General features: G+C 36.0%; 2 protein-coding genes and 1 long non-coding RNA gene across 17 annotated transcripts in view; 2 read left to right on the forward strand and 1 right to left on the reverse strand.

The window, feature by feature from the left end:
• The window catches only part of EXOC1 (exocyst complex component 1), a 28,464-nt gene extending 13,249 nt beyond the window's left edge, over positions 1–15,215 (forward strand). For 6 of the 10 annotated variants that reach the window (XM_027676423.1, XM_027676426.1, XM_027676425.1 and 3 more), the window contains 11 exons: positions 1,177–1,326; positions 2,442–2,547; positions 5,417–5,461; positions 6,585–6,748; positions 8,378–8,488; positions 8,966–9,042; positions 9,555–9,783; positions 10,823–11,006; positions 12,174–12,373; positions 13,553–13,747; positions 14,531–15,215. In XM_027676423.1, the coding sequence (XP_027532224.1) occupies positions 1,177–1,326; positions 2,442–2,547; positions 5,417–5,461; positions 6,585–6,748; positions 8,378–8,488; positions 8,966–9,042; positions 9,555–9,783; positions 10,823–11,006; positions 12,174–12,373; positions 13,553–13,747; positions 14,531–14,683 (1,614 nt within the window). In that variant the 3' untranslated portion in view covers positions 14,684–15,215. The remainder of the gene's footprint in view (positions 1–1,176; positions 1,327–2,441; positions 2,548–5,416; positions 5,462–6,584; positions 6,749–8,377; positions 8,489–8,965; positions 9,043–9,554; positions 9,784–10,822; positions 11,007–12,173; positions 12,374–13,552; positions 13,748–14,530) is intronic. The other 4 variants (XM_027676427.1, XM_027676431.1, XM_027676429.1 and 1 more) reach the window with 1 other exon arrangement.
• On the reverse strand, positions 4,174–16,157 carry LOC113964342. The gene is made up of 3 exons (XR_003533162.1): positions 15,889–16,157; positions 7,356–7,520; positions 4,174–4,762 (listed from the first exon to the last, which is right to left on the reverse strand). It is a non-coding gene; the product is annotated as an uncharacterized LOC113964342 (long non-coding RNA).
• A 37-nt stretch (positions 16,158–16,194) lies between these two features.
• The window catches only part of CEP135 (centrosomal protein 135), a 36,376-nt gene continuing 27,568 nt past the window's right edge, over positions 16,195–25,002 (forward strand). For 5 of the 6 annotated variants that reach the window (XR_003533161.1, XM_027676417.1, XM_027676420.1 and 2 more), the window contains exons 1-4: positions 16,195–16,296; positions 22,093–22,259; positions 23,383–23,573; positions 24,075–24,242. Coding sequence is in view for 5 of the 6 variants with exons in the window: in XM_027676417.1 (XP_027532218.1) it covers positions 22,147–22,259; positions 23,383–23,573; positions 24,075–24,242 (472 nt within the window). In the remaining variant the exon portion in view is untranslated. Of the gene's footprint in view, positions 16,297–16,331; positions 16,434–20,439; positions 20,555–22,091; positions 22,260–23,382; positions 23,574–24,074; positions 24,243–25,002 lie in introns of those variants that run through there. The other variant, XM_027676418.1, reaches the window with a different exon arrangement.

Genomic DNA, 25,002 nt, shown 5'->3' on the forward strand with positions numbered 1-25,002 from the left:
TTTTAGGGCTTTTTTTTAAACAAAGACTTGAACCCAGTACAATAGAAAAGGGTAAGACAATTTGCTTTAGTTTTGTCACTTTAATCCAAACTGGCTGCTGTTCCAACTTAAAAACATGCAAAGGCAGTTTTTAAGCTGTGTAGCTTATTCTACTGACTTATCACATCCAAGGTGGAACTGTCCAGGAATTCTTCTTTTCTAAGGGACTGACATTGCCTGACCTGCATAAACTGCCTGCATGTGATGCTACAGGAATAGGAATCTTTTTGTGCTGTTATGGCACAAACTGTACTTGAGATCAAGGCCTGTTGCAGTATTTCCTAGAAGCCCAGCAAAAAAGACTTTACAGAAAATATTAAAGCCATTTGGAAATTAAGTCCCATCCTCCGTTTGTTAACCCAGGAATAATGGTTGTGTATTCTGCTGTGTGGATGCACAGTGGTGTTACCTTGCTAGCTCTTCCTAAATTTCCCAGGAAACTTGTGAGTTCAAGCAAGTGAAAGCTTAAAAATCTAAATCATATGTTGTTCCAGCAATGTGCTGTGATGGTTAAAGGATAGTGTGGTTCAGGAAAGTAGCCAGAGTAAAGGAGGAGCATGAAATTAGTAGCTTGTGTTAAATGCTGTGTGTTGAAAACTGTTTAACTCCAGTAAATGTTCACTGAAAGTGTGGGTGTGTGTCTCTATGTGGAGGGAGAGAGAATGTGTGTGAACTGATGTTTTTAAGACTTGACCAAGGAAGACTTGGCCAAAGTGGACTAAAGTAGGTTGAATTGGAGCAGCTTTCAGAGAAGAGGTGTAGTATATAAAGCTCATCGTTAACACCTAAGCCACTCATTAACAGGGGACTTGATGTGTCTTACAGTATGGGAGGAACATCTTTAAACAGAAGCAGCTAAAAATGCCAGTGACTCACCCTTAAGGCAAAAAGCCTTACAATGTAACAAGCTTATTAAGATGCATTACCTGCCACAACTATAACAGCTCGGTGTCAGTATTGTTAGGTGTCTTTTTCAATCTGCGTCTCTAGGCTTTGCTTTTATCCAAGGTATTTTATGAGACTTTTCTTTTTCTGTTTGCCTGAATGAGATGCTGTCTTCATATTAATTTTTTCAGGAAACTTATTGTACTTCTGTGTAGTGCTTCCAGATTTACTTAAATACTTTTTTTTATCAAGGGTCATGATCAGAGTTCCACTCTTGCCCAGCACTCTGCTGAATTGACATTACCCAATCACCATCCATTTCACAGAGATTTACTTCGTTATGCTAAACTGATGGAGTGGCTCAAGAACACAGATTATGGAAAATATGAAGGACTTACAAAGGTATGTGAAGTGCTCAAATGATGCTAGACAATGTACGTAGTAGACTGGATTTGATAGTCAAAAGAATTGCCTGTGTGTATGCACCTGTCAATATTCCTATGTATGAAATGTAACTCAATGCTCCTCTTCTCTTGTTCCTCTTTGGAATAGGAAACTTTGTTTTTTCGTGTTTGTGATATCCTGTTTTGTTTGTTAGTTTTTTTCCTCAAACATTTGGTTCAGAAGTATAAGATATTTTTCTTAATGTTTATGTAAAACAAGTTTGCCATTTTACAGCCTAGTAAGAAAAATTATATTAAGCTATCTTCAAAGCAATGTGTCTTCTTGTCTGTGTGACATCCTTATTTCAACAGACCTTCATTTCACTTGGGAACATCAAAAACTTGAGGTCTCTTGTAAAGTAGATTAAATAGAAATGTTTTCCCTTTCTATGTATGTAACTTTTAACTACCTTGTTTAAAACTAACGTGGAGTGAAAAGAATTACTACAGAAGTATAGAAAATGTTTAGGTAGAAATCAAGGGGAAGTTAGTTCTTAGAGAGCAAGTCTTTTTTTTTTTTAATTAAAGTACTGTAATTCTTAAATGGAAGATTTAAATTAGACTTTTTCAATGGCCTTGAAACAGCTCTTCCTTCACTTTCAGTGTAATGCAGATAGTTAATGAATGGTTGACATTGTGATCTTCTAACAAAAAATTGAGAGAGTTATATATTTATGTATTATGTGTGCTTTTGGGGACACAGTAGGAGTCTGATGAAAGAGGGTACAGAGAATGGTGCTGAATTCTTTTCATTTTACCCTTGAATTGAACTCTGTGATACTCTACCACTAGCAATCCTATTTGTATGTACTGCATTGCATATCTTTCTTTATGGAGGAGAAGTAGAAGTTTCTGAATAATGCTCAGTGAACTCATTATGAAAATGAATATAAGCTGCTTAAATATCATTAATATATTTTTGTGCATGCTGCATAAATATATATACTTATATTGCCCAAACCAGTTTGTTATTTAGTAGGACTTACAAACTTGCAGGTTTTTAGAACTGTTTACATGTAATAGAAGAAGGTCAGTATGAATACCTGTTAACTAAATTTACGTTTCTCTTTTAAGAATTATATGGATTATCTATCACGACTGTATGAAAGGGAAATAAAAGATTTCTTTGAAGTTGCCAAGATCAAGATGACAGGTACAACCAGAGAAGGAAAAAAGTTTGGTAAGCTTCCAGAAGACACATATCTTGCTTTGAATCTTGTTATTTGCATATTAAATACTTATTACAACACTTACAAAGCTAATTTTATGATGGGGTAAAATTCTTTATTTTTGGCAAGGTAGAAGAAGTTGGATGGAAAAAATGATTGGTAAAACTTCTGACTTTGAGAAGGCCAGAGTAGAACAACTGAAATCTTGTGAAAAGGATAAAATATGATATTTCTCTGAATTTTCAGATCCTTGCTCACTTTTTAACAAGCTACCAATCATATTTTATTACTTGATCTATCCCACTTTATTACTGGAACAAGTTTGAAAAATCAGTTCTTGTAATTAACAAAAGTTTGGGCAGCAGTGTGGGTGTGTTTCTTCTGCTGTTATTTCTGCTTTTAATAAGTTTTAGGTGGATTTTTAGGAAGCTAGTTTTTAATGCTAATTCTGCCTAAGAAAACTTGTGTATTTTATTGTTTTTTTTCAGTTGGATTTACCTATGTAGCCTGAGACTAGAAATCATAATTTGTGAACTTGTGGGCATTTATGTCTAAGGGTGTATACATTCCTCCTAGGATTAGTCTAGTGTGAATACGGAAATGAAACTTTAGGAAAAAACAAACTTGGATACTTAAAAAGCAACAGTGGTATAGGTGTATTTATATATTGTCTATATTTTGAGGTGCACTGTTTCAAAACTGGTTTGAAATATTTATGTTTGCCGCAGTTCACCAGTTTGCAACATCAGAATTCCAAAATTATGTGCAGCTTAAACGACTAAGTTCTGTCAAGCCTATTTTGGGTCCTGAACTTATCCTTTGAAGTTTGATGGTAGAAGATGGTAGAAAACAGGAAAATGTAACAAAAGGAAGAAAGCAGGAGAGTGGTAAGGCTTATTTGAGGAAGGGGGAAGCTGGAAAGATAAGTCTTGGCAATCTGTTGGACATGGAGAGCAAGAGGTGCCGTAATGTGTCGTCATCAGAACATTTAAATTCATAAATCTTGAAAAGGTATCTTATTGCAAGAAAAAAAACCCCTTTATCCTAATACCAATTGATATCTAAAGCATTCTGAACACTTTGTCTTGACACTTCTTTTGTGATTTGTATTTGTGAGGAAACAGTTTTTGTAGCAATTCCCTAACTTGTGTAAACATTATGGAGCTACCAGGCATTTTGGAGAAAGAGGTCCTTCGATTCACCAGCATAAAAGCTGCACCTTGAGAAGACTTGTGTCATGCATTTGTCATGTAAATTTATTTATTTTGTAACAGCTTATAATGGTGTGTAATTTCAAAGGCTTCCATGTTCAATGTAGGGATCATACTACTAGTTGCACATTTATTCAAAATACATCACTTCTTAATAGTAAACTTGTTTAAGGAATAGTATAGGTGCATAAATGCAATAATGCTCCAGTTGTACTCGAACACTAAGATGACCTGTTTCCAAGCTGTGTTGGTGTGTGTTCTTGCCTTTTTTTTGTGCTTTGGGAATAGCACTGCTATTTGAATGCCTCAAACGCTGGGAGAATTCTGGCATTCTGTGCTAGCGCAAGGTTCTTTGTCTGCTTTTTTATGGCAAAAAAACCCTACCTGGGTCATGAGCATTCACACTTGTCTGAAGTAGTGTTTTTTTTCTTTTTTTTTTTCCTTTTCCGATGAAGCCAAGACTTTGATACTTAAATACCATAAAGTCAATGTTGGAAGGAGTGCTACTACTGTCATAGGTTTATGCAGTGTAGCTTCTCAAGCTACAGGCCTGATCTTTGCCTGTAGTTCTTCACATTCCGATATAAGTCCCACACGTTTGGAAATTGAGGACAATGAAGAAGTGGGGCCAATGCATGACAGTTGCATACACCAAAATATATCATGCAGGTTTTATTCAAAACCTGCCAAACTCCCAAGATCTAAAAACTACGCTGGAATTAAATTTCAATTTGGTGTTGATTTCAGTAGTGTTGCTTTCTTGAGAACATCTGGTATTTAAGACATGTTTGTGGCATTTAGAAGTATCTACTCATTCTATTACAGTAGGTTCTGCTTGCCTGCTCCATTTTTGGGGGCTTGTAGCATCCATCCTCATCAAGATCCTTAATACCACATATTGCTTTTAGTGTATGTATGCAAATGCCTTTTACTGGTTAGGGATTCTCTCTTTTTCTACAAATGCCCATTTACTCTAAATTTCATGTTGAAGTCCACTTGAAGAAGCTGTTTTATTCTGAAAAAAATGGGAAAAATAAAAAAAAAACCTTTGTAAATTTTTTTACTATATATTTATTATTTTCATCCTCTCCAAATTTCCAGTCTTCAGCTTTTGGTGCAGCATAAATACAAAAGATATATTCTCTATGTAAACATCCTGATTTGCAAAAAGAAAAGGTTAGCCATGAATGATTTTGTAGCATTGGTATATGTTTTTTTTAAATTAAAAAGCGGGACAATATCTCTGACTCAGTAAAAAATTACATAAGTACATTTTAATTTCTTTAGGTCTATTATTGATATGATGATTTATCTTGGAAACTGAGTCTTTTGCAATATTAATTCTGACAAATAAAGCCCTAATTTAATGGACTTCTCAATTTGGGAGAACTTGAATACACGTTACCAAAAATGTTCTCTGAACACACTATATAAGAAAAAGAAAATTTTAATACCTAGAAACTTACTTTATTTTTCATGTAGCTTAGATACTGAATTTCTAGAATAGTACCTCTCCAACTAAATGTGTTTGCAATGTAGTTACTTGCTGCTTATAGTTCTCCGCATGTTTCTTTCCAGTTAGAGCTTAACTTGCATCTTGTGCATGGTTTGTGCAAACTGCATTTTAACTTGTCTTTGTCTTTGATGCTTGCAACCTAATCCATCCCAGCTACACTGCCTCGAAAAGAAAGTGCTGTCAAACAGGAAACTGAGAGTGAGTATAACTAGTTGCATTAGTTGGTATTGTCAATGCATGTGTGTCAATGTTACGATGTAGTGCTGCATCATGGAGAATCTACCTAACACTGAAGTACTCTAGAATGAAATAAGCATTAGCAGAATCATTGATTTTGCAAGGCAAAAATGAAGCACAACTATAATGTCCCAACACAGAAGTTTGAAAGGTTTGCAGGTAAAGGCAATATCTTCTGTTTTCCCCATGCTACTAGTAAAAATATGTTTGTGCCTGAGAGCTTGTCATAGTTTTCTAACTCTTCCAGTAAGTTAGGGTGGCAACTTAGATTTATAGACTTTGTCTTGTGACTAGATACCAACATAGCAGTTAAATGAAACTTGCAGGGTTGCTTTAAGTTTCTTTGTGGTTTAGATGTAAGAAGTTCACGTGGCAGCCAAATATTGATAATTCCTTGGTCTTATTTGTTACTAGCTTTCTCTGTCCTCGTCCAACATTTCTGAGAATTCTAGAAAAAAAAAACCACCATGTTCCTCACCTTAGGAGAAGGCTCGACAATATCAGGAAGAAATGACTGAATATTAATTATGATCAAAAGGAGAGGAGACCATTAGAAGTAGAATTACTATGGAGCTGTAGATCCAGCAAAATAGCTAGAACAAACTGTGTAGATAAAAGGATGTTCACAGCAGAAAGATCAAGTTCAAGATGAAAAAGTGCCTGTGTGTACATAAAGCTTTTTAATTTTTTCTCTCCTGGGCATCAGTTCTTCTGCTTGTAGCAGCCTTTGCCCAGAGTACATTCACAAAGATCATAACTGGTCTTCACTTTCAAGTTTTCAAGGAGAATATCTATCCCAGTGTTCCTGTATTTCAGAGTTTCATTCCTTTTATACTTTTTTCCATAGTTTACAATGAGAGGTTATACAGTTATGTTGTACTTTGAAAATTACTGAAGTATTTCAGTTACCTTGTAACTAGAAAAGAATGTCTATAGCAAAAGCATTTTTAGCTTAGACAAAAATTGAGTTGTTTGATTTTAATATAGGACTACTGTATTGATCTCATATGTTCTGTAATGAATCTGTTCTTCAGTATTTTATTCTGCCTTTGCTTTCCTTCTTCATAATGTCTTTATTTCACAGGTCTTCATGGAAGTTCTGGAAAACTGACTGGGTCTACTTCTAGTCTAAATAAACTCTCTGTTCAGAGTTCAGGAAACCGTAGGTCTCAGTCATCCTCACTGTTAGACATGGGAAATATGTCTGCCTCTGACCTTGATGTGGCTGACAGAACAAAATTTGATAAGGTAAAGCCAAAATATTGCATAGGATTCCAGCTTAGTTTTTTATTAGAAGCATCTTACATATCCTTCTTGTATAGTTTAAAAATCTGTACTGTTTAAATCTTAAAACATGCCAATTTCAAAGTCAGTATGCACCATACATCTAATAAAGGCAGTTTCTAAGAAATATGTAGATCAGAGTATTATTCTCTGATTATAAGATTCTATTTAGTTCCTTTATATCCTGTGTGTAATCTTTAAAGAATATCAAGCGTAAAACAAATGGTCTATTAAGTTTAAGCCAAATACACATTTTTAAGCAAATAGGAATTGAGATGGATTCTCCAGCTGATATTATTTTTCTCAGTACAGATATTCATGTGTTCTGTCACATTTTGCCAGTATGCAAGCAAAAGTGAAAGATATGAAAGCAGAAACTTATTTTAGCCAGGACTTGAGCATGGCCCTAAAATTTTATTTATTCTGGTTTCACATCAGTTATCATCAATTTTCAGCTTTCACAATGGCACTAAGTGACTATTGGAGTGTCCTCATCTTGTTTGAAAACCTGCTGTCCTCAGCATCTGTTGATTTCCCCCCCCTCCAAACCTTTAAAAGTGACAATACTCACTATTTCTTGCGGAATTAACTCCTCAGTAGAAGGAAAAGGAGCAGTTATCAGTGAGAGATAAAAATATTTTTCTTCTTCTCTATTGAATTGTTTGATGGACATGAGTTTTCTTCTGACCTCTTCAAATCCTTGCTCAATCTTTTTCTGGAAGGAAACATTATATGCCTGAAACAATATTAACTGTTAAGTTTATTACAAACCTGTAGCAGCAACTTGTCTAGAATTAAAAAGATAGCTTGGTAAAACAGCTTTATGCAAGTATTGTGCTATTATTTTCAACTTCAGACTTGTATCTCGCACCCATTTGGGATATGTGAATGTGACAAATATATACAAAATTGTAAGCTATTGAGCTGACCTACTAGGTTGTTTTATTTTTTCCTATGGGAATTTCCATCAGTATGGATTTCTTTGTGGTAAGATTAGTTTCATTTATGTAAGTTATTGCCTGTCTTGTTCGCTAAATACTTGCAGAGAAAATTCTGCGTTCTGTAAAGGTGACAGATTAAAAATATGTCTAACATTTGACTTACAATTTCCATAGTTTGTATTAATAAAATGAAATTATTTTCTTTAATTATTGCCAAAATAGTGTTTTGTTTAAATCTAAAAATTGTGATGCATACTTCAGTACAAAACCTACTTGTTGCTTTCTGTAGCAGGTATATAGAAACATTTTCTACTTTTCCTACAGAGCAGTTATCTTCTACATATACAGTTGACCTGTTTTTCTTCCCTAAGGCTTTAAATTTTGCCTCAGGCTGTGTCTAGAAAACTTATAGTTGTGGAAAAACATAGGTTATTCTTTTCTTACCAGTGTTACATGCATGAGAAAGGACTATATTGAAGATGCAACTATACTTTCAAAGATAGAAGTTCAAGCTGTTTCCATTTCTGTTAAGTAGTAATAAGCCTTCTAAAGCTTAGTGAAGTTAGAAAGTATATGCAACAAACAGTTAAAATTAGTATTGCTAACTGTTCATAGTATTTGGTGTGTTGATAAAATATTTGGCTTTCTTTAGATTTTTGAGCAAGTATTAAGTGAACTAGAGCCTCTGTGTCTGGCAGAACAGGACTTCATTAGTAAATTTTTCAAACTACAACAACATCAGAGCACGTCGGGAACAACAACGGTATGGCTTACATTCTCTGTCACTGAAGTAAAAAGTATTGACCAGGCCTCATTAGAGAAATTCGAAATAAATAAATTTGAAATTTATCTGGCAGTTATGTGATCTAGGTGATCAATAATGTGTTTTTCTCCATGATCTGGCAGGATCTTTATTTTTGGCTGACCAATACAAAATCTGTGAAAGAAGGACTGACAGGTTTCTTTGCCATGGCTTTATCTCCTCATAAGATCACAATAAGCACTTGACCATGCTATGCAGGAAGACAACAGGGAGTAATTGTGGATAGTGTTGTATTTGGTGGAACGTGACCAGAAAACACCCAAACCTTGCAAACTGCTATATTTTCAACTCAAGAGGCAGGGGGTGATGGAGTAGGGAGCTGCTAATCATGGTGGTTTTATCATATATACTTATTGCTTAGATATAGAATTGGAGACAGACTTTATCTTTGTTTACATACATTCCTTGTTCTTACAGAATGAAGTGGAGGAAATGGATGGAGTAGCTTTATCTCGTTCGTGCACTTCCGGTGTTCCACAAACGATATCATCTGAGTATGTGCTGCTGTTGTTTATTATTGATTCTTAATTCTTAAGCCTACTTTTGAATTTATTTGACATATAAAACTTTTCTCTGTAATCAGAAATTGTTCCCTTTTAGTGGAAGTGAATAGTGAAATCTTAATTTTTAGCTACAAGACATCAAGTGTGTCACTAAATAGAAAATTTTTGTATATAGTGGTATAGAAAAGATGCTTAATTCTCTTAGTTTGCCAAGTGAAAGTAGGCTCTGTAATACGGAAAATGTGCTTAGCAAAGTTCTGAAAGTGTGTGGCAGCTTTCACAGAGAAAATACTTTTTGGAATATTTTATACCTGTGACTGTTGACTTTTACTGTGTGGCATTGATGTTTCTTCCTTAGCAGCCTTCTGAAAATCATGAGACTTGTTGAATGAAAAAGAGACTACTATATCCAATAAATATATCCTAAAAATGTTATCAAAGAACATGTAATATAGCCTAGTAAACTGTCAGAGTAATATTTTTCTCTTATACATTTTTAATAGGAAGGACATGATCCGACAAATGATGACAAAAATATTTCGTTGTATTGAACCTGAGCTGAATAACCTTATAGCGCTGGGGGACAAGATTGATAGCTTTAATTCCCTTTATATGTTAGTTAAGATGAGTCATCATGTATGGACAGCACAAAATGTGGACCCAGCGTCCTTTCTCAGCACAACACTTGGAAACGTTTTGGTGACTGTCAAAAGGAACTTTGATAAGTGCATTGTAAGTTTTTAGTTATTCTGATTAAGCTAACTATAACATTAAAGGAAGACCAGTCCTATCCACTTTGATTTTGCATTTCTTTATAGTTAAATTTTTGCTTTAAATTTGAAGAGAAAATTAGTAACTTTATTGCTCTTCTACTGGCTAAGCCTTCAAAAAAGATAAACTAATTGGTGGTTGTGTTTCCTTTTTCCTCTCCATTCCATTTTTTTTCAGTAAGTAGCTATTTGTAACAAATAAGACCACTTATTCAATTCTGTGAGTTGGTTGACATGTTTAGTTTTTGTTTGTATTTATACTCCCACTGAGATTACTGAAGTCCATTAGGTAAACTGTAGCTCTCTGCCTTTTTTACTTGCCGAAGCAAAAGGTTGTGGACTTAGGAGGGTGTGACGCTCTTTGGCACTATGAGCAGTGGCAGCCGCTACTGCCAGAATACAGCTATGACCATTATATGATATATGGCAAATTTAGTGAAAATATAGTTGCTGGTATAATTTTTTTCTTAATTTTCATCAATGTAATTTGACTCTAGGCCAACATAATAAGACTAACCATTCTTGATCAGTTCAATGCTTAAAATATTTGGAAGATTTTTTTAAAATTAGACTCAAAAATAATATTTCAATAGAAGACTAAAGAAACTTCTGCACCAAAAAGAATTGTTAGCTTGGCTGAATCAGAAAAATGAAGTTCCTTCTTGGATTATTGAATGAAAATTGTTAATTGCTTCTGGTGCACAAGTCTGGGATTTTTTCACTGGGTTTTTTTTCTTAACACTAAGTAAACAAAGGAGAATAAAAGCCCGTCTTCCCTTTTTCTTTCCAATTATTTTACTTAATAAACGTTTAAGGGTAAAAAGGCAGAAACACTGAGTACTAGTCTTTCTATTCAATTATATATTAATTGAAAGGTAAAAATTATTTCTGTGTTTGGATAAGTATCAGTTTTCAGTATGTCTGCATTTGTTTTTAATAGCTGTTACATAATCTAGAGTCATATATTAGAGGTTAACATCTGTTCTTGTTTTAAATTTAAGAGTAATCAAATGAAGCAGATGGATGAAGTAAAAATCTCAAAGAAGAGTAAAGTTGGGATCCTTCCATTTGTTGCTGAGTTTGAAGAGTTTGCAGCCCTTGCTGAATCAATTTTCAAAAATGCAGAACGACGAGGAGATCTAGATAAAGCCTACACAAAACTTATTAGAGCTGTTTTTGTCAGTGGTAGGTCTTCTGAGGTTGTCATAGCTACTAATATAATTGTTTCCTCCTATTTATATATAATTTTGCTCCAATTAACAGGTGATTTTTTTAAGACTGTCTGTTGCAAGCCATGTGACCGATATTATGGCTGAAATTTTGGTTGTCTCTCTTATTGGTAGGTGAGCAAGTGTAATCCTTTTGATTGCAATATACTTTTAAAGAGAGAACTGTAGATATTTCCCTTTGTATATACCTGTAATCTCGAGTTATGAGAGAGGGAAGTGGTTATGACTCTGGAGAGGAAGAGGAGATGGCAGCAACACAGCATGCTCAATCTGAAGTAGCTTTCTGTCTTTTTTTTTCCTGTAGAAAATTCTTTGGGAGTATATGGCAGTAGCAGACTTTTCCTAGTTGGCAGTTCAGTGTTCTGACTGAAGTGAATCATTATTGATACTCTGGTAGTTTCGGCAAAGGATAAATGGATGAACAGGCACAGAGACTTAATTGCATTCTTGGTGGAAGCCATCCTCTTTCAGCCTGCTTTTAGGTGCAGTACGGGAGTGATAGGTAGAATTTCTTTTGCGTGCCTGTTGTTTTGTTTGGTTTTGGGGTGGTTTGTTTTTGTTTTTTTTTTTTAGGAGTGAGAGAGAAGAGTAAAAGATCTAGGATTATCTATTTTTATTATTAAACTTAGGGACTGACAGTAAATTTGAACATAAAACTAATAAGCAAAAATTGAAAGACTAAGAAGTACATTTAAAAAAGCCCCACTATCTTATTGAAGATTTTTGTCCTACTGAAGATGGGAATTGATTTTTCTTTGATTTTTCTTAAATAATCCTGTCATGTAAAACTTATTAGGGATACTGAAAGCTTGCTTGTAAGCCTCCACAGGTGTGAGTTGTTTCTCACTTCTGTAAATGAGACCATACATAGGCGCTATTTTGTATCTTGTGACTTGTCATACAAATTTCATGGTCTTAGAGCCTGTATTTTTCTGTTACTTCTTATGAAGGCTTTCAGATACTGTTCTATTTAGTGGCAATTCTGGCGATTACTCATACAAACGTTTATCAATTACATGAAATCCAAAACTTATTTTTTGACAGTATTATAGTTACTAGATATGTTTTTTTGAATTTGGTTGTCCCTTAGGTATCTTATGTATTTTGCTTCTGTTTCTTTCAGTTGAGAAAGTAGCTAACGAAAGCCAGAAAACACCCAGAGATGTGGTCATGATGGAGAACTTCCATCATATTTTTGCAACACTTTCGCGCTTGAAAATTTCTTGTCTGGAGGCTGAGAAAAAAGAAGCCAAACAGAAATACACCGATCATCTTCAGTCTTATGTAATCTATTCACTTGGACAGCCTCTTGAAAAATTAAATGTAAGTATATTTCTGTATACATTTAAATGGTACAGAATAGTTTTGAATGTTTAGTTTGCATTATTTGATCTCTTTATCACTGCATCTATCATAATCTCTTATTTTATTATTTTGGACTTCAGCATGTCTGGCAAGAGTACTTGACTCATGAGGGTAGCAGTCTTGGATGAAAATAAGCAAATTTTCCATGCAATTAATAGTACTGATTAAACATCAGTGTCTTAAGGAAATGGTTTTGAAGAAGGAAAAAGTGAGGAGAAAAGTAATCTGGAGCTTTGGGATCATTTTATTTACCTCAACTGCAGAGAAAATTACTGTAGTTTCTGAATTATTCAACAATAAGAAAAGTTCTGGGAAAGCTCTATATGTGTGAAGTGTTAGTGAGTGGTGACTTAGGTTCAGACTCAATTCTGCCTACTGTCTTCCACTGTTCTTTGCTTTTTGAGGCATCCATTTTGTGTGTGTGTGAGAGAGAAAAAGAAAGTGAGCCACCTTGAAGCCGAACATCATCCCTGCCCCCTCCTCCAACCCTACTTTTTGTTGTTGAGAATGACATTATATACTATGGTTTCATCAGGTTTGACCTGTTCAGCAAGAACAAAACATTGTTATCAGCCCTGTTTTAGCCACAAATCCAAAACCAGCACCATATGGGCTGCTATGAAGACAGTTAACTCTGTCCTGGCCAGACCCAATGTGCTTTTGTGGCTCTACCTGCATGTTCATAAAAATACTTCCCTCCATTTGTATTATGTTGAGCCAACTGGTCAACAGCAGTGAGAAGTGAGGGCAATTGTGAACAGCTATGCTGTTGTGTAATTATGATTTAAGTAGAGATGCTCAGGTGCTTAGTGAGTTTATCTGAAAGATCCAGTATTTTCCCAGGCTCATTAATTGAGGATTTTGAGGGTGATTATTAGTTATAAGGTTGCGAAGAAAAGCTTGATTGCTTCTAGAAATGACTGATTTAAGTTTTATGCTAGTACTTGGAGCACTCTATTGTTGGGCTGTGTTTTAATGTTTATAGCTGAGCACTACTTCATGCCCAGTTAAAAAACAAAAATGGGGGGAACACAGCAATCATGAAGCGGAATCAAGGCTTAACTGCATATATCCTTGTCAAATTAAGTTAATTAGTTTAGGTTTGTAGTAGTCATTAATGCTGTTATTTGTTGTTAGCATTTTTTTGAAGGTGTTGAAGCTCGTGTGGCACAAGGTATACGAGAAGAGGAAGTAAGTTATCAGCTGGCTTTCAATAAACAAGAGCTTCGTAAAGTTATAAAGGAATATCCTGGTAAGGAAGTGAAGAAGGGATTGGATAATCTCTACAAGAAGGTAGATAAACATCTCTGTGAAGAAGAAAATTTACTTCAGGTAAACTAACCATAATCATGATTTAAAAACCTTATAATGTTTACACAGAGGATTTTTATTATTGCTTTTACATATGTATTCTATGAGAATATTCAGCATAACTCTGAAAAAAACCCTGAATTTTGAGTCGAGGTTTTTGGGGTATTTTTTATACTTCTGTTTAACATGGATTTGAAATGTGGTGGTAAGGTTCATAAAGACAATTCCTCTATAATTCCCTAGCTGACCATTAAGAGGTGATCTCTGTTCTGCAAAATATACTGGAAGTAGAGAGAACTAGATTGAAATGCACTGTTAACCTGATGCACTACAGCAGAATAGACTTGCAATCACATCTTTTCCGATAGTTGCATTATCTAATGTTTTTGTTATACTCTGCACATTTCTTACTGGAGTAAATGATAAATAGATTTACAAGTTAGGCTTGTTTAAACAGCTTTTTAAAATCTGAAACGTGAATTACAGCACGGTTCTGGTTCAGGGTGTTTTCTTGAAACACAAAAGCAATACCTCCTTTAGGAAAACTTCCTCATCTTTACTATTTTCTGCTTTGCACATTTGGTAGGAGTCATGTAAACATTACAGATCTTAAACTGAAAGGCTGAAAAACATCAATCTTTTTATGTAATGTGGCAACTCCATTTATGGAACTTTGTCAGCAAGCTTTAACTGGAAAATGACACCTGAACTGAGAATGAATTAATGAGCCAATTGAGTTTTGTAGTTCACATATGTAGCGTATTGTGCCAGTTGACTTTTTCTAAAGTTTGCTTTCTTTGGCAGGTTGTGTGGCATTCCATGCAAGATGAGTTTATACGACAATACAAGCACTTTGAAGGGCTGATAGCTCGCTGCTATCCTGGATCAGGAATTACTATGGAATTCACTATACAGGATATTTTAGACTACTGCTCCAGTATTGCACAGTCTCATTAAGTTCTCAAAAGGGAAAGAGATGCTAGCAAAATAGGTGCCTGTATATAAGGGATTCAAACACTATAAATGCTATTTGTTTTAAAAGGTGGATTTCCAATCGTATGTATGTGTAGTTAACTGCCATATCTGTTGAGATACACTCTGCTTCAAATGTCTTTCAGGGCAAAATGAAACAGGATTTGTTTTTCTTTCACTGGGCTGAAGTACTGTTTGAAAGCATTAATTCTGTGAAACACTTTGGATACAGTTTTTCCTTTCCCCTAATATTCAGATACTTTTATTTATAATTCCTCCTCTTGCTAGAAGCAGTAAGCACTACCTTCTTAGTATGCAAAAAGGATACTACTGTTTTGACTAATATTTTGCATCTTAGATATTATGTAAGCATTGAAGACTATCAAATATTTTCCCTTCCTTGTTCTAGGAAGTGTTGATGTGGAACTTTATGCAGTGGAAGACTGAATTGGTTTTCTGAGTTGTAATGTGACTATGGCTATTATTCGTAATTAAACTATGTTCATCATATTCTTTATTTCTGTAGAGTGTTATTTCAAAAGGTGAAAACAGAGTTAATTCCATTGTTTTGTCTCTGGCCATTGAAGTCGATTTGCTCCATTTCTCCATGTGTTGTTTTTCTTCCTTTTAGCATCAGTATACTCCCACCTCTTCTAAGCCCTTCATTCTCCTGGAGCTTCAGCTGCCAGGGATTCAGGACATAGGTTTTCTGTACATCTTGATGAAAGTGCCAAGTTGTTGGACAGAGATGGGGTGTATACAGAATAGAAACAGGTACAATAAAGGGAAACATGCAGACAGAGGTAAGATGATTTTGAGATGCAGATGCAAGAATATGCATGAATGAGTATGAATGAGAGTTTTTTTTTCTGAGTTTTGTAACAAATATGCTACGTGACAACTCAGGAACATTGAGGCATCTGGATTTCATAGAATGGTTTGGTTTGTAAGGGACCTTAAGATCATCTAGTTCCAACCCCCTGTCGTGGGCAGGGACACATTTCACCAGACCAAGCTGATCAGAGCTCCATCCAACCCGGACTTGGAACACTTCCAGGGATTGGGCATCCACTTTTCAAGGCAACCTGTTCCAGTGTCTCACCGCCCTCACAGTAAAGAACTTCTTCCTAATATCTAATCTAACCTACCTACTTACAGTTTGAAGCCATTACCGCGTGCCCTAGCTCTACTTGCCCATATAAAATGTCCCTCTCCATCTGTCTCGTAGGCTCCCGGAGCCGGGCTGTCGGCACGGGCCGGTCCCTCGTGTCAGGGTTTTACTGGAGCGCTGGGAGGTCTGCAACTCCCCCGCTCTCCCAACGCCGCCCGCCGATGTCTCCGGGCCCAAGGAAAGCAGGAAACGTCCCACCCCCCGCGCGAGGGCTGCTGGGCGTGCAGGGAAGGGAAGGGGCGGGAAGGGAAAGGCAGGAAGGGAAGGGAAGGGGCGGGTGGTTGGCGGGGCAGGCGCGTCCCCGCCGTTGCTGAGGGGACGGGGCGGAAGCGGCGGCTGCTCCGCGCGCCATTTTCAAAGGTTTTCAAACGCCGGGACATCGCGGCCTCTCGGCAGCGGCTCGCGCTGGGAGTGCCTGGTTTCGGGGGTAAGTGTGGTTCGGCCGGCCCGGAGGGAGGGCGGGAAAGGTAGCGTAAACCTGTTTAAAAGGGGACCGACCGCGCCTTTGTAGGTACAGGTTGGGGTTGCTGGAAGGTCTGCAAAGCTTCCAGTTTGAGGAGACAGGTGATGAGCAGTAACCTAATGGATAGGTTTTTCGTCTGCTGTAGTGTGAGCTTACGGGGTTTGCTGACAGGCTGCCCAGGGAGGTCGTGGAGTCTCCCTGTCTGCAGACATTCCGAACCCACCTGCTCTAGGTGACCCTGCCTTGTCAGAGGGGGTGGACCAGATGATCTTCAGAGCTCCCTTCCAGCCCTAATGATTCTGTGATTCTGTGACTCTCTAGGGAAAAAATCTGTTTTTCTAGAGCAAGGGTTGTCTTTCCATTGGCTAAGTACTGGCACTTCACAGCAGACGTGCTGTATGGATATCTAATCAGAAATGAATTCCCAGCAAATCCACTTGGAAGCAGACTTTCCTAAAACAAGCGCTGGCTCATTCGGTGTATCTTGAACAGATGTTGCAGCAGCAGCTTGTCTCAGCACAGCCCTCAGCGCCCATGGACTATCTAGAGGCACCTGTTAAAGCATTGTTGTATTCAAATGGTTGGTCCACTGGGTGCCTTTTGCACCTCGGTGAAAGCAGAACTAGGTCTTTATAGTGGGATGAGCTACGTGACCAGTAATTACAAGACAGGAACACGTTATAAACCTATTTAACATAAATGCAAAAAGAAAAAGAAAAAGCCTCTAACATATAAGTTCTATTGAATAAAAAATGCATTTTGGTCTTTCCCAAAACTGAAAATGGAAACTCTCGTTTATAATTGTCTTTGGTGTTAATGTTACAGACTCAATTAAAAAAAAATTATTTCATAGCATATAAATTTATTCGTAGTAATTTCTTTGTGTTCCATTGTTAGTGATGTAGTTTAGTATTCCACATAGCTCACTGACTGTATTATTTCTTCCACAGCAAAATACACCTTTGCTCTGCTTTTTTCATTATTACATTTTCTTATTGATAACACTAATATTGCATCTGCAACAGTTCTTAACCTGAATTTTGCTGTTCTCAGGCTGAAAGGAGGACTTCAATGTGCTAAACCTTTTCTGTTTTGCATTCTACCTGTAATGGTTAGTCTGTTACTATTACTTCTTTCACACAATGTTATGCAAATTGATTCACTACTGAAAGCCCAAAACAGCTGGATTTAAGATTCCATTATTGCCTATCTTTCATGTCAGGGTTCAATTTCAGATGATGGTGACTTAGAACAATAGAGAACAGTTCATAGATGCTAACTGTGTCTATTCATAAACATGTAGGCCTTCCAAAGACTGCTCACAACCATCCAGGTATGTCATAAAATGAAGCATGGGAATGCTGTCCCCTTTAGCAGTCTTTGTGAGCAAAGGGGGAACAGAAAATGAGGCTATTGGCTCTGAATATCTCATCAGTGAACAACTGAAAGATGCACTCATTTAGACATATTAATAAATCCTGGCTGGAAATGCCTAATTTAAACTACCATTTAATTTTCCCTTTTCTGCTTTTCATCTAAAATGGAAATTACATTTTCTTCACAACAACAGTAAATTACATGAAATATTTAGACAATGAATGATGCGAACCATTTATGCAAATCATGGGGAATACCAAAGTTATTAAGAGTGCTTTCCAGTACTTTGCAAGTTTACTTAGTAAGTTCAGTGTACCTTTCATCGTGACTCAATTGTGAGTTACGAGGATATTAAGTTTCTTTATATAAAAGCATATTCTGGATTGAGTTGACTCAGTGAGAATTATGTAGAAAGCGTGGATTTCCAATAAACCTTTTGAAGATAGTTCTTTACCAAAGGCTTTTAAGAAAGCGGGTCTCTTTCAAAATGGAGAAAAATACCTAGTGGTTAAAAAAAAGTGTGGAAAGTTCTACCTTACAGTGAACATACAGGAGATTGTCTACTGTTTATCACTGACTCCTGATGTGAAAGAATGGGTTAAACATTCTTGTTATGTTATGGGTTAAACATGCTTGTTATATGGATGTGTTAAGTGCAGTCCAAGGGTTGCAGAAGAGTTTTGCTGGACTGAGTAATAAAGCGGGAGGTAAGGAACAATGTTAATGAAGGCAAAGTGATGCACATCATGGTCTTTAATGTGACAGTAACCACTGAGAGAAATGTTAGTGTCACCGTGAATACATCTAATCAATACCTAAGAGCAATCAGAAAGACCAGATGTCCTGGTTTCAGCTGTGATACAGTTAATTTTCTTTCTAGTAGTGTTGTGTTTCAGATTCAGTATGAGAATAATGTTGATAGCACACTGATGTTTTGGTTGTTGCTAAGTAGTGCTTACTCTAAGCAAAGGACTTCTCAGTGCCAGTGAGGAGGTGCACAAAAAGCTGCAAGGGAGCATAGCCAGGACAGCTGATCTGAGCTGGCCAAAGGGTTATTCCATACCATAGAACATCATGCCCAGTATATAAATGGAGGGGGTTACTTGGAAGCAGGGCTGATTGCAGCTCAGGGATGGGCTGGGTGTCATCAGGTGGTAAGCAATTTTATTGTGCATCTCTTGGGTTTTATCAATCTCTCTCCTCTCCTTTTTATATCAATTGTTATTATAAGTGGTACTACTAGTATTATTATTTTACTCAGTTACAATTGTTAAACTGTTCCTATCACAGTCCACAAATTTTACTTTTTTTTCCTTGATCCTCCTCCCTATCCCTGTGCGAGTGGGGGGAGTAAGCAAGCAACTGTGTGGAACTTAATTGCCATCTGGGGTTAAGCCATGACAAGCGCTGATCAGTAAAATTAAAGAATGGGTTAAACCGTCTCTAAGTGTCAGTAACCGCTCAGGGAGATGTATCACTTGTGAATGCATCTAACTGATGCTTTAGAGCGATCAGAAAGGCAAATGGTAAGAATCAGTATGAATAGTGAAGGCTACAGCAAAGAATCTTTATGGCTGCTCAGAGGAAGGTCTATCAGGTACTATTGTAATGATTTCAGTTCAACTTTAGGCCTATCAAATTCCTGCATTATAGGCTTAGAGAATATGTGTAGGCGTAAGATTTAACTCATGTTTCTGAGGTTTTTATACTGCTGCTGTGGCAACTGTCAGAGATATGGGATATTGGGTCAGACAGGTCTTGGATTCAACTGAATCAGTACAACAGTTCACATATTAATTTTGTATTTCCAGAAAAACAAATTTTCCTGATGGAGAAGTTACTAGATACTTTTCGATGTCATAGTAAATCTAGTGATAGACTAAGTTTAGGATGTGAGATTTAAGTTATGGTCTGTAATGACAGAGGTCTGGAATTACTGACACATAATTTCTTTCCAACAAAGTGTGTACAACAATTATTGTCTTTGAAGACTTTAATATCTATGTTAAGCTCTCTGAAATAACAACCCCCAATTCCTCTTAGTTTCATTCCTGGACACCTTTGGGACCTATACTCCAGCTATTAATTTCCTGGGCTTATTGTGGGTCAGATGTGGCTCTAGAGAATCTAAGATAATACCCTTTCCTGTTTGATTCTGGTGGCAATAATGAGTTGAATTAAAAATTTCAGTCTTTAGGAAGGAGAGGGATTCCACCAGAAAGCTGTTGGTACCTCCCAATATTAGAGTATGTTTAGGTAACACCACCTTAAATGCCCATTGCAGTGATTTAGCAAGATTCTGTATGTACTTCCTAGCCACAGTTTCTGGAGTGCTAACATCTGTCTATTTATTTTTCTCCGCAGTTACTGCAGAAAGATTTTATTCCTGTACGAGCTGTGATGCAGTTTTCTTCTTGATGTTTCTTCTGTAAAACTTTCTCGATGCAATTAGTAAAAAGAACTTTGCTCTTTCTAAAACACGAGCTTTTAAACCAAATCTGATTAACAATTTTAAAGTAATTTAATCTTTTTAACTGATACAGTTCTTCTTAAGGAGAAGATTGGCTTAGGAGATATCCGTTTACTCTTGCACTAGTGTAAGATGTATTCCTGAGCCTAAATCTAGACACAGTAACAATCACTGTTTTCCTGAATTCAGTACAGAATCGTCAACATTAATGCAGAAATACGAAGATCTCATTACTTTTAGCTTTAATCTTTGGCTTCCAGAGGAGTACAAAGAGCATTAACTGCACATCAGGACGTTAGCTTCCACTTAGTGCACTGACAGTTACCGTTTAGCGGACAGAAGTGTGCCACTGCCTCCTCCAGCCATCCCAGTACGGTATGTAAGGGTTTGTTCTTCCTGCCATTGCTTAGTTACTATCTCAACATCCTGAACCTCTTCAAGCAAATATTTTTGGTGGCACCTGGAACAGATGCTGTGGTTATAAGACTGGTGATTTTCTCTCATCATGGAGCAGTACCTGACAACCACAAACTTGTTGCTAGAGATGTAGTGTCTTAATACAATGAGGTTAAATTTTTCCAGCCTTCGACATTAGAGAAACTTGCATGTTTTCTCATTTTATTATTAATAAATAATTTTATTTTCAAATACCTGCATATATTTCCTTAATATATTTTTTTAAATCTAGGGGATTGTGAAAGAGCATGGTTTGGATGATATCTATATTCTGTCCCTTTCATATGAGATGCAAACAACACTTCCTCAGATTGGTAGTTTGTCTGCTGAGGTCTTTGCAGCCAGTAGGTTAATACTGAAACTTCTGAAGAAGTGAGAGGGAAAATGTTTTACAAAAGTAACTATTTTTCAAAGATATTTCTAACTATTGAAGAGAAGTTTTCATGTATGTAAGAGTTAATATGCACACAGGTAACCCCAGGTACTAAGCCATAGCTATGGTATTAAGGAACAGTTTATTCTGAAGTCAAAAATCCTGTGTTATCTCTACACAGGAATCCTACTTTTCAAACAGATAGACAGAGAAATATATACAGTGCTGTTCATGGGAAAGAAGCTTCTCCCATACTGGGCCTTTCCCAGTAGCAAAAACTTCCTTGAGTGAAAATTCTTTTATCCTTCTCGAGTAAATCTTCCGCATATAATTTTTCAGTCCCTACAACATATTAAGAAACATCAACTTTACTATTTGATTTTTTTTCTCATTCTGTGTCTAAATCCAGAGGGACCTAACCATGTAAAAGTTCTTCCCTCAAATGTACATGGCAAAACCGAGATTATCATCTGGATTCAGATATAGTAGTGCTGCTCCAATCCCTTTCAGATCAGTTTAGTAATAAAAAGATAACTAATTAGTCAATTGGAAAAAACCAACCCTCTGATCCTTGAACTGTGTATTCCAGAAAATGATGCAGGTAGAACTACACCAGTGGTTTCTTTTCTTCCCTGTTTTTCGTTATAGAAAATAAATGTTCAAAGTTAATCTGTCTTTAACATTGTACACATTTTATGCAGTTTTACAAATGGTTGGCATAAGTTAAGTACTGACTGGTAAACCCTGAAAGTAAGATTTATATATGAAAGAAAAAAATACATGGGTTTTTTGAGAATTATCTATCAGTTTGCATTGTGGAAGATACAATGATGACCATGATTCAAAAGAGTCAGAATCAAACAAGAAAACTAACTGCGAAGGCAAATATTTCTTTTTAAAGAAATATGTAGATGTGTTTAAAACCTTTTTAGTTGCTCTGTGATCCTTGTTTGGTTTACTTAAGTTTTAAGGACATGCTTAGGCACTGTATTTTCTACGCGAAAAAATGCTTTTTCCATAACTTTTTTTTCTGTATTATTCCTTCTTTAAAGGACTAATGCTGTAACCAACAATCTTTTGCAGGTGTCCCATTTTTCTTGACTGTGACAAAAGCTGCTGCTTTGGAGGTGTGTTTACAATGAGTACAAATGCAGAGCGAAGGTTCACTAATCTCAGGAAACGTCTAGATCAGCTGGGCTATCGGCAACCATTGGGAGTGGAGAGTTTACCCTTGGTGGAAAAGCTTTTTAGGTATTCAAAAGGAAATTAATTAAAAAAATAGTAATCATGTAGTAGATATTGTTGACTTTTGACATATAAGGAAGAATGCTTAGTCTGAAGATCACTTTCTGTCAGTGTTATTTCAGAGCTAACATTAAGTTCCTGTGCATGATGAAGTCAAATGTGTTTGCTTAAGTGATGAGAACATCTTAAGATTTAATTTAATCCAATTTCTAGGAAATTTCTAGGAAAATTCAACTTTTCTAACCTCATAAGAGAGCAAAAAATAGTCACTGTTGAAATGTGCTTAAAGGACACACTCTTATAACTGGTTGTATAAAAAATTGTTGTCTGATCTGTGACTTCAAACATTCACATCTCTGTTTACTAATATCTCATTTAGAGAAATTTAAGTTGGCTATCTCTGCACTTTTTACAGGACAGATAACAGAAGAAAAACAAATTTTCAGATGACATTCTTAATATATTTGCCATTTCACGGCTTGTGTGATTATGAACATAGTAATTTCCACACTAATCCAGTTATATTTGGCTATACATGCAAATGTAGCTATTCTGGTTCTGTTGCTCTCTAGCATGTAATACAGATGGAAGAACCATGGGGACACAGGTGTGGAGTAGTCTGCCTTCAACATAAAGTCTTATTCTGGTGTCTTGAAGATAGTTTTACTTTCTCCATGCCTAGCTTTGTTACTATTTTCACAAAAATGTTTATAGTTTATGTACCACTAATTTCTCTTATGGTACTTCTGATCCCCGTGTAAGTACCAGTGACCTTCTGTGGTAAGTAGTGCTAGAACTTGCAAAGTGCTTGGGGGAAAAAATCATCTTGCCAAATGTCACTTTATGTAGAAAAGAGAGTATATTGAATTATCGGATCTAAACTCCTGACGTGCTTTCTACCTGTCTTTATTTTTTGTATTTGTCCTGCCTTTTCCTATCTACTTTTTTTTTTGAACAAATGGTTCCTGTCTTTCAGTTTCTCTTACATGAACGTTCTGATTCTTTGTTCAAACCCGTTTGTTCCCCCTGTTGGGGAAAGGGTTCTGTTTCTCAGGTCATAATAAACATTTGCACCTGCAGTGTAAAGGCTGATAACATTGCTAACACATCTGATGCTCCTTCGTTCCAGTGACTTAGTTCATACAACTGAGAGCTTGCGCAGTGCAAAGTTATCTGCTGGAAAAACTGAAAAAGAATGCAGCAATTATGATACTGTTTTGGAACCTTATAAAACAGAAAATGCTAAACTTACCAGGGAAAATAATGAACTACATTTAGAAATATTAAAACTGAAAGAGCGGTCTGATCGTCATGTTAAAGGTAATATAAAAATTATGATACTTTTTTCAATTCTTCCATGCCAAAATAGAATCGTGGCCAAATCCTTGATCTTCAGATTAATTTATCTGCACTTATAAGTGAGTGCGAGTGGTCATTGAGTTTGGTGCCTTTAATGAACTAAAACTTATGCTCAAACATTTCTTTTGCAGTTAAAAAGCTTCTGAGGTCCCTCAAATCATTGTTTGAATCAAACATGAGAATGTTAAAAATTTTAACATATACTTTCATACACTGAATTGATACTTTTTAATTTAAAATGAAATACTCCTGTTAAATGTGGGGGGTTCCACAGTGGGGGTTTATTTGCAAAATATGTAAAAATATATGTTTTTGTGTGTAAATATATGCACATATGTATGCGTATTTGATAATTTCATGCTATGGAAAAAGAATATAGGATTTTTTTTATGCCTGTTTTGGTGCAACTAGGAAAAGTAATAGTGAATAAGAGAGATAATACTGCTTTTCTCTCCCTTGAAGACTTGAAAGCCTCCTTAAGGAGGGCTGAACATGGAACTTCTGACTTGAAATTTCTGAATAACCAATATATACATAAAATTAAAATGTTGGAAAAAGAGAACAGAGCGAAGACTGAAAAAATTCAGCAGCTTCAGGAGAAGAATCTGCAAGCAGTGGTGCAAACACCTGGTGAGTGTAAATAATCACAGGTATTTTAATGTTTCTCTGGGCTTTTTTGGATCTGCAGAACATAATATTTTCTTCCTCTAGTAAGAGAAGTTATCGCAGTAAAATATCCAGTAGAATAACATTATCTCTTAAAATGTTTGGCTCTGAATTCAGTCATTTCTCTGTATGAAGTTTCATTAGGTCATCACTTGTGTTAGGGACAAATTTGAATGCAAACTTAGATTCAGTAGAAGACTATGAAGTTAAAATGTGACTAGAAAGCACTATTAACAGCTTTGTTTTTATTGCTGCACCTAATTTAGTCAGAGGCAGGTTGTTGACACTTGAATATTTTTGACAGGTAATTGATGTTGTGAAAGTGACTAATTGAGATTTTTGTAACAAAAATCTAAAAATAGCAAGATGCAAAATACGTCTACAAATATTCCAACCCTCTGAAAGCTTACAGTATTTAAAGGGTCTTTTGTTAGCTTAAAATGTTCTGGTTGTTACTTTCAGCTTAATTTCTTTGTAGGGTTTCCTTTTTTTTAAATCTTTTTCAAGCTGAGTGAAATAGAATTATTTTGTGAAATTTTGAAATTGTCTTTTCTTTCTAAGTCATTGAATTATCTATGTAGTTTTGGCATCTGATAAAAGTTAATAGATTATTAGGTAAAATTAAAATTTCTCTTTATTTTTCCACACCTTTCTGCACTTCATGTCCTCTGTTTCAAAGATGACATGTTACACCTTTGTCTGTCTTCCTGCATACTTGTTCCTT

The sequence above is a fragment of the Neopelma chrysocephalum genome, unplaced genomic scaffold, assembly GCF_003984885.1.
Source record: "Neopelma chrysocephalum unplaced genomic scaffold, ASM398488v2 Primary Assembly neopelma1_42, whole genome shotgun sequence".
NCBI classification, from domain to species: domain Eukaryota; kingdom Metazoa; phylum Chordata; class Aves; order Passeriformes; family Pipridae; genus Neopelma; species Neopelma chrysocephalum.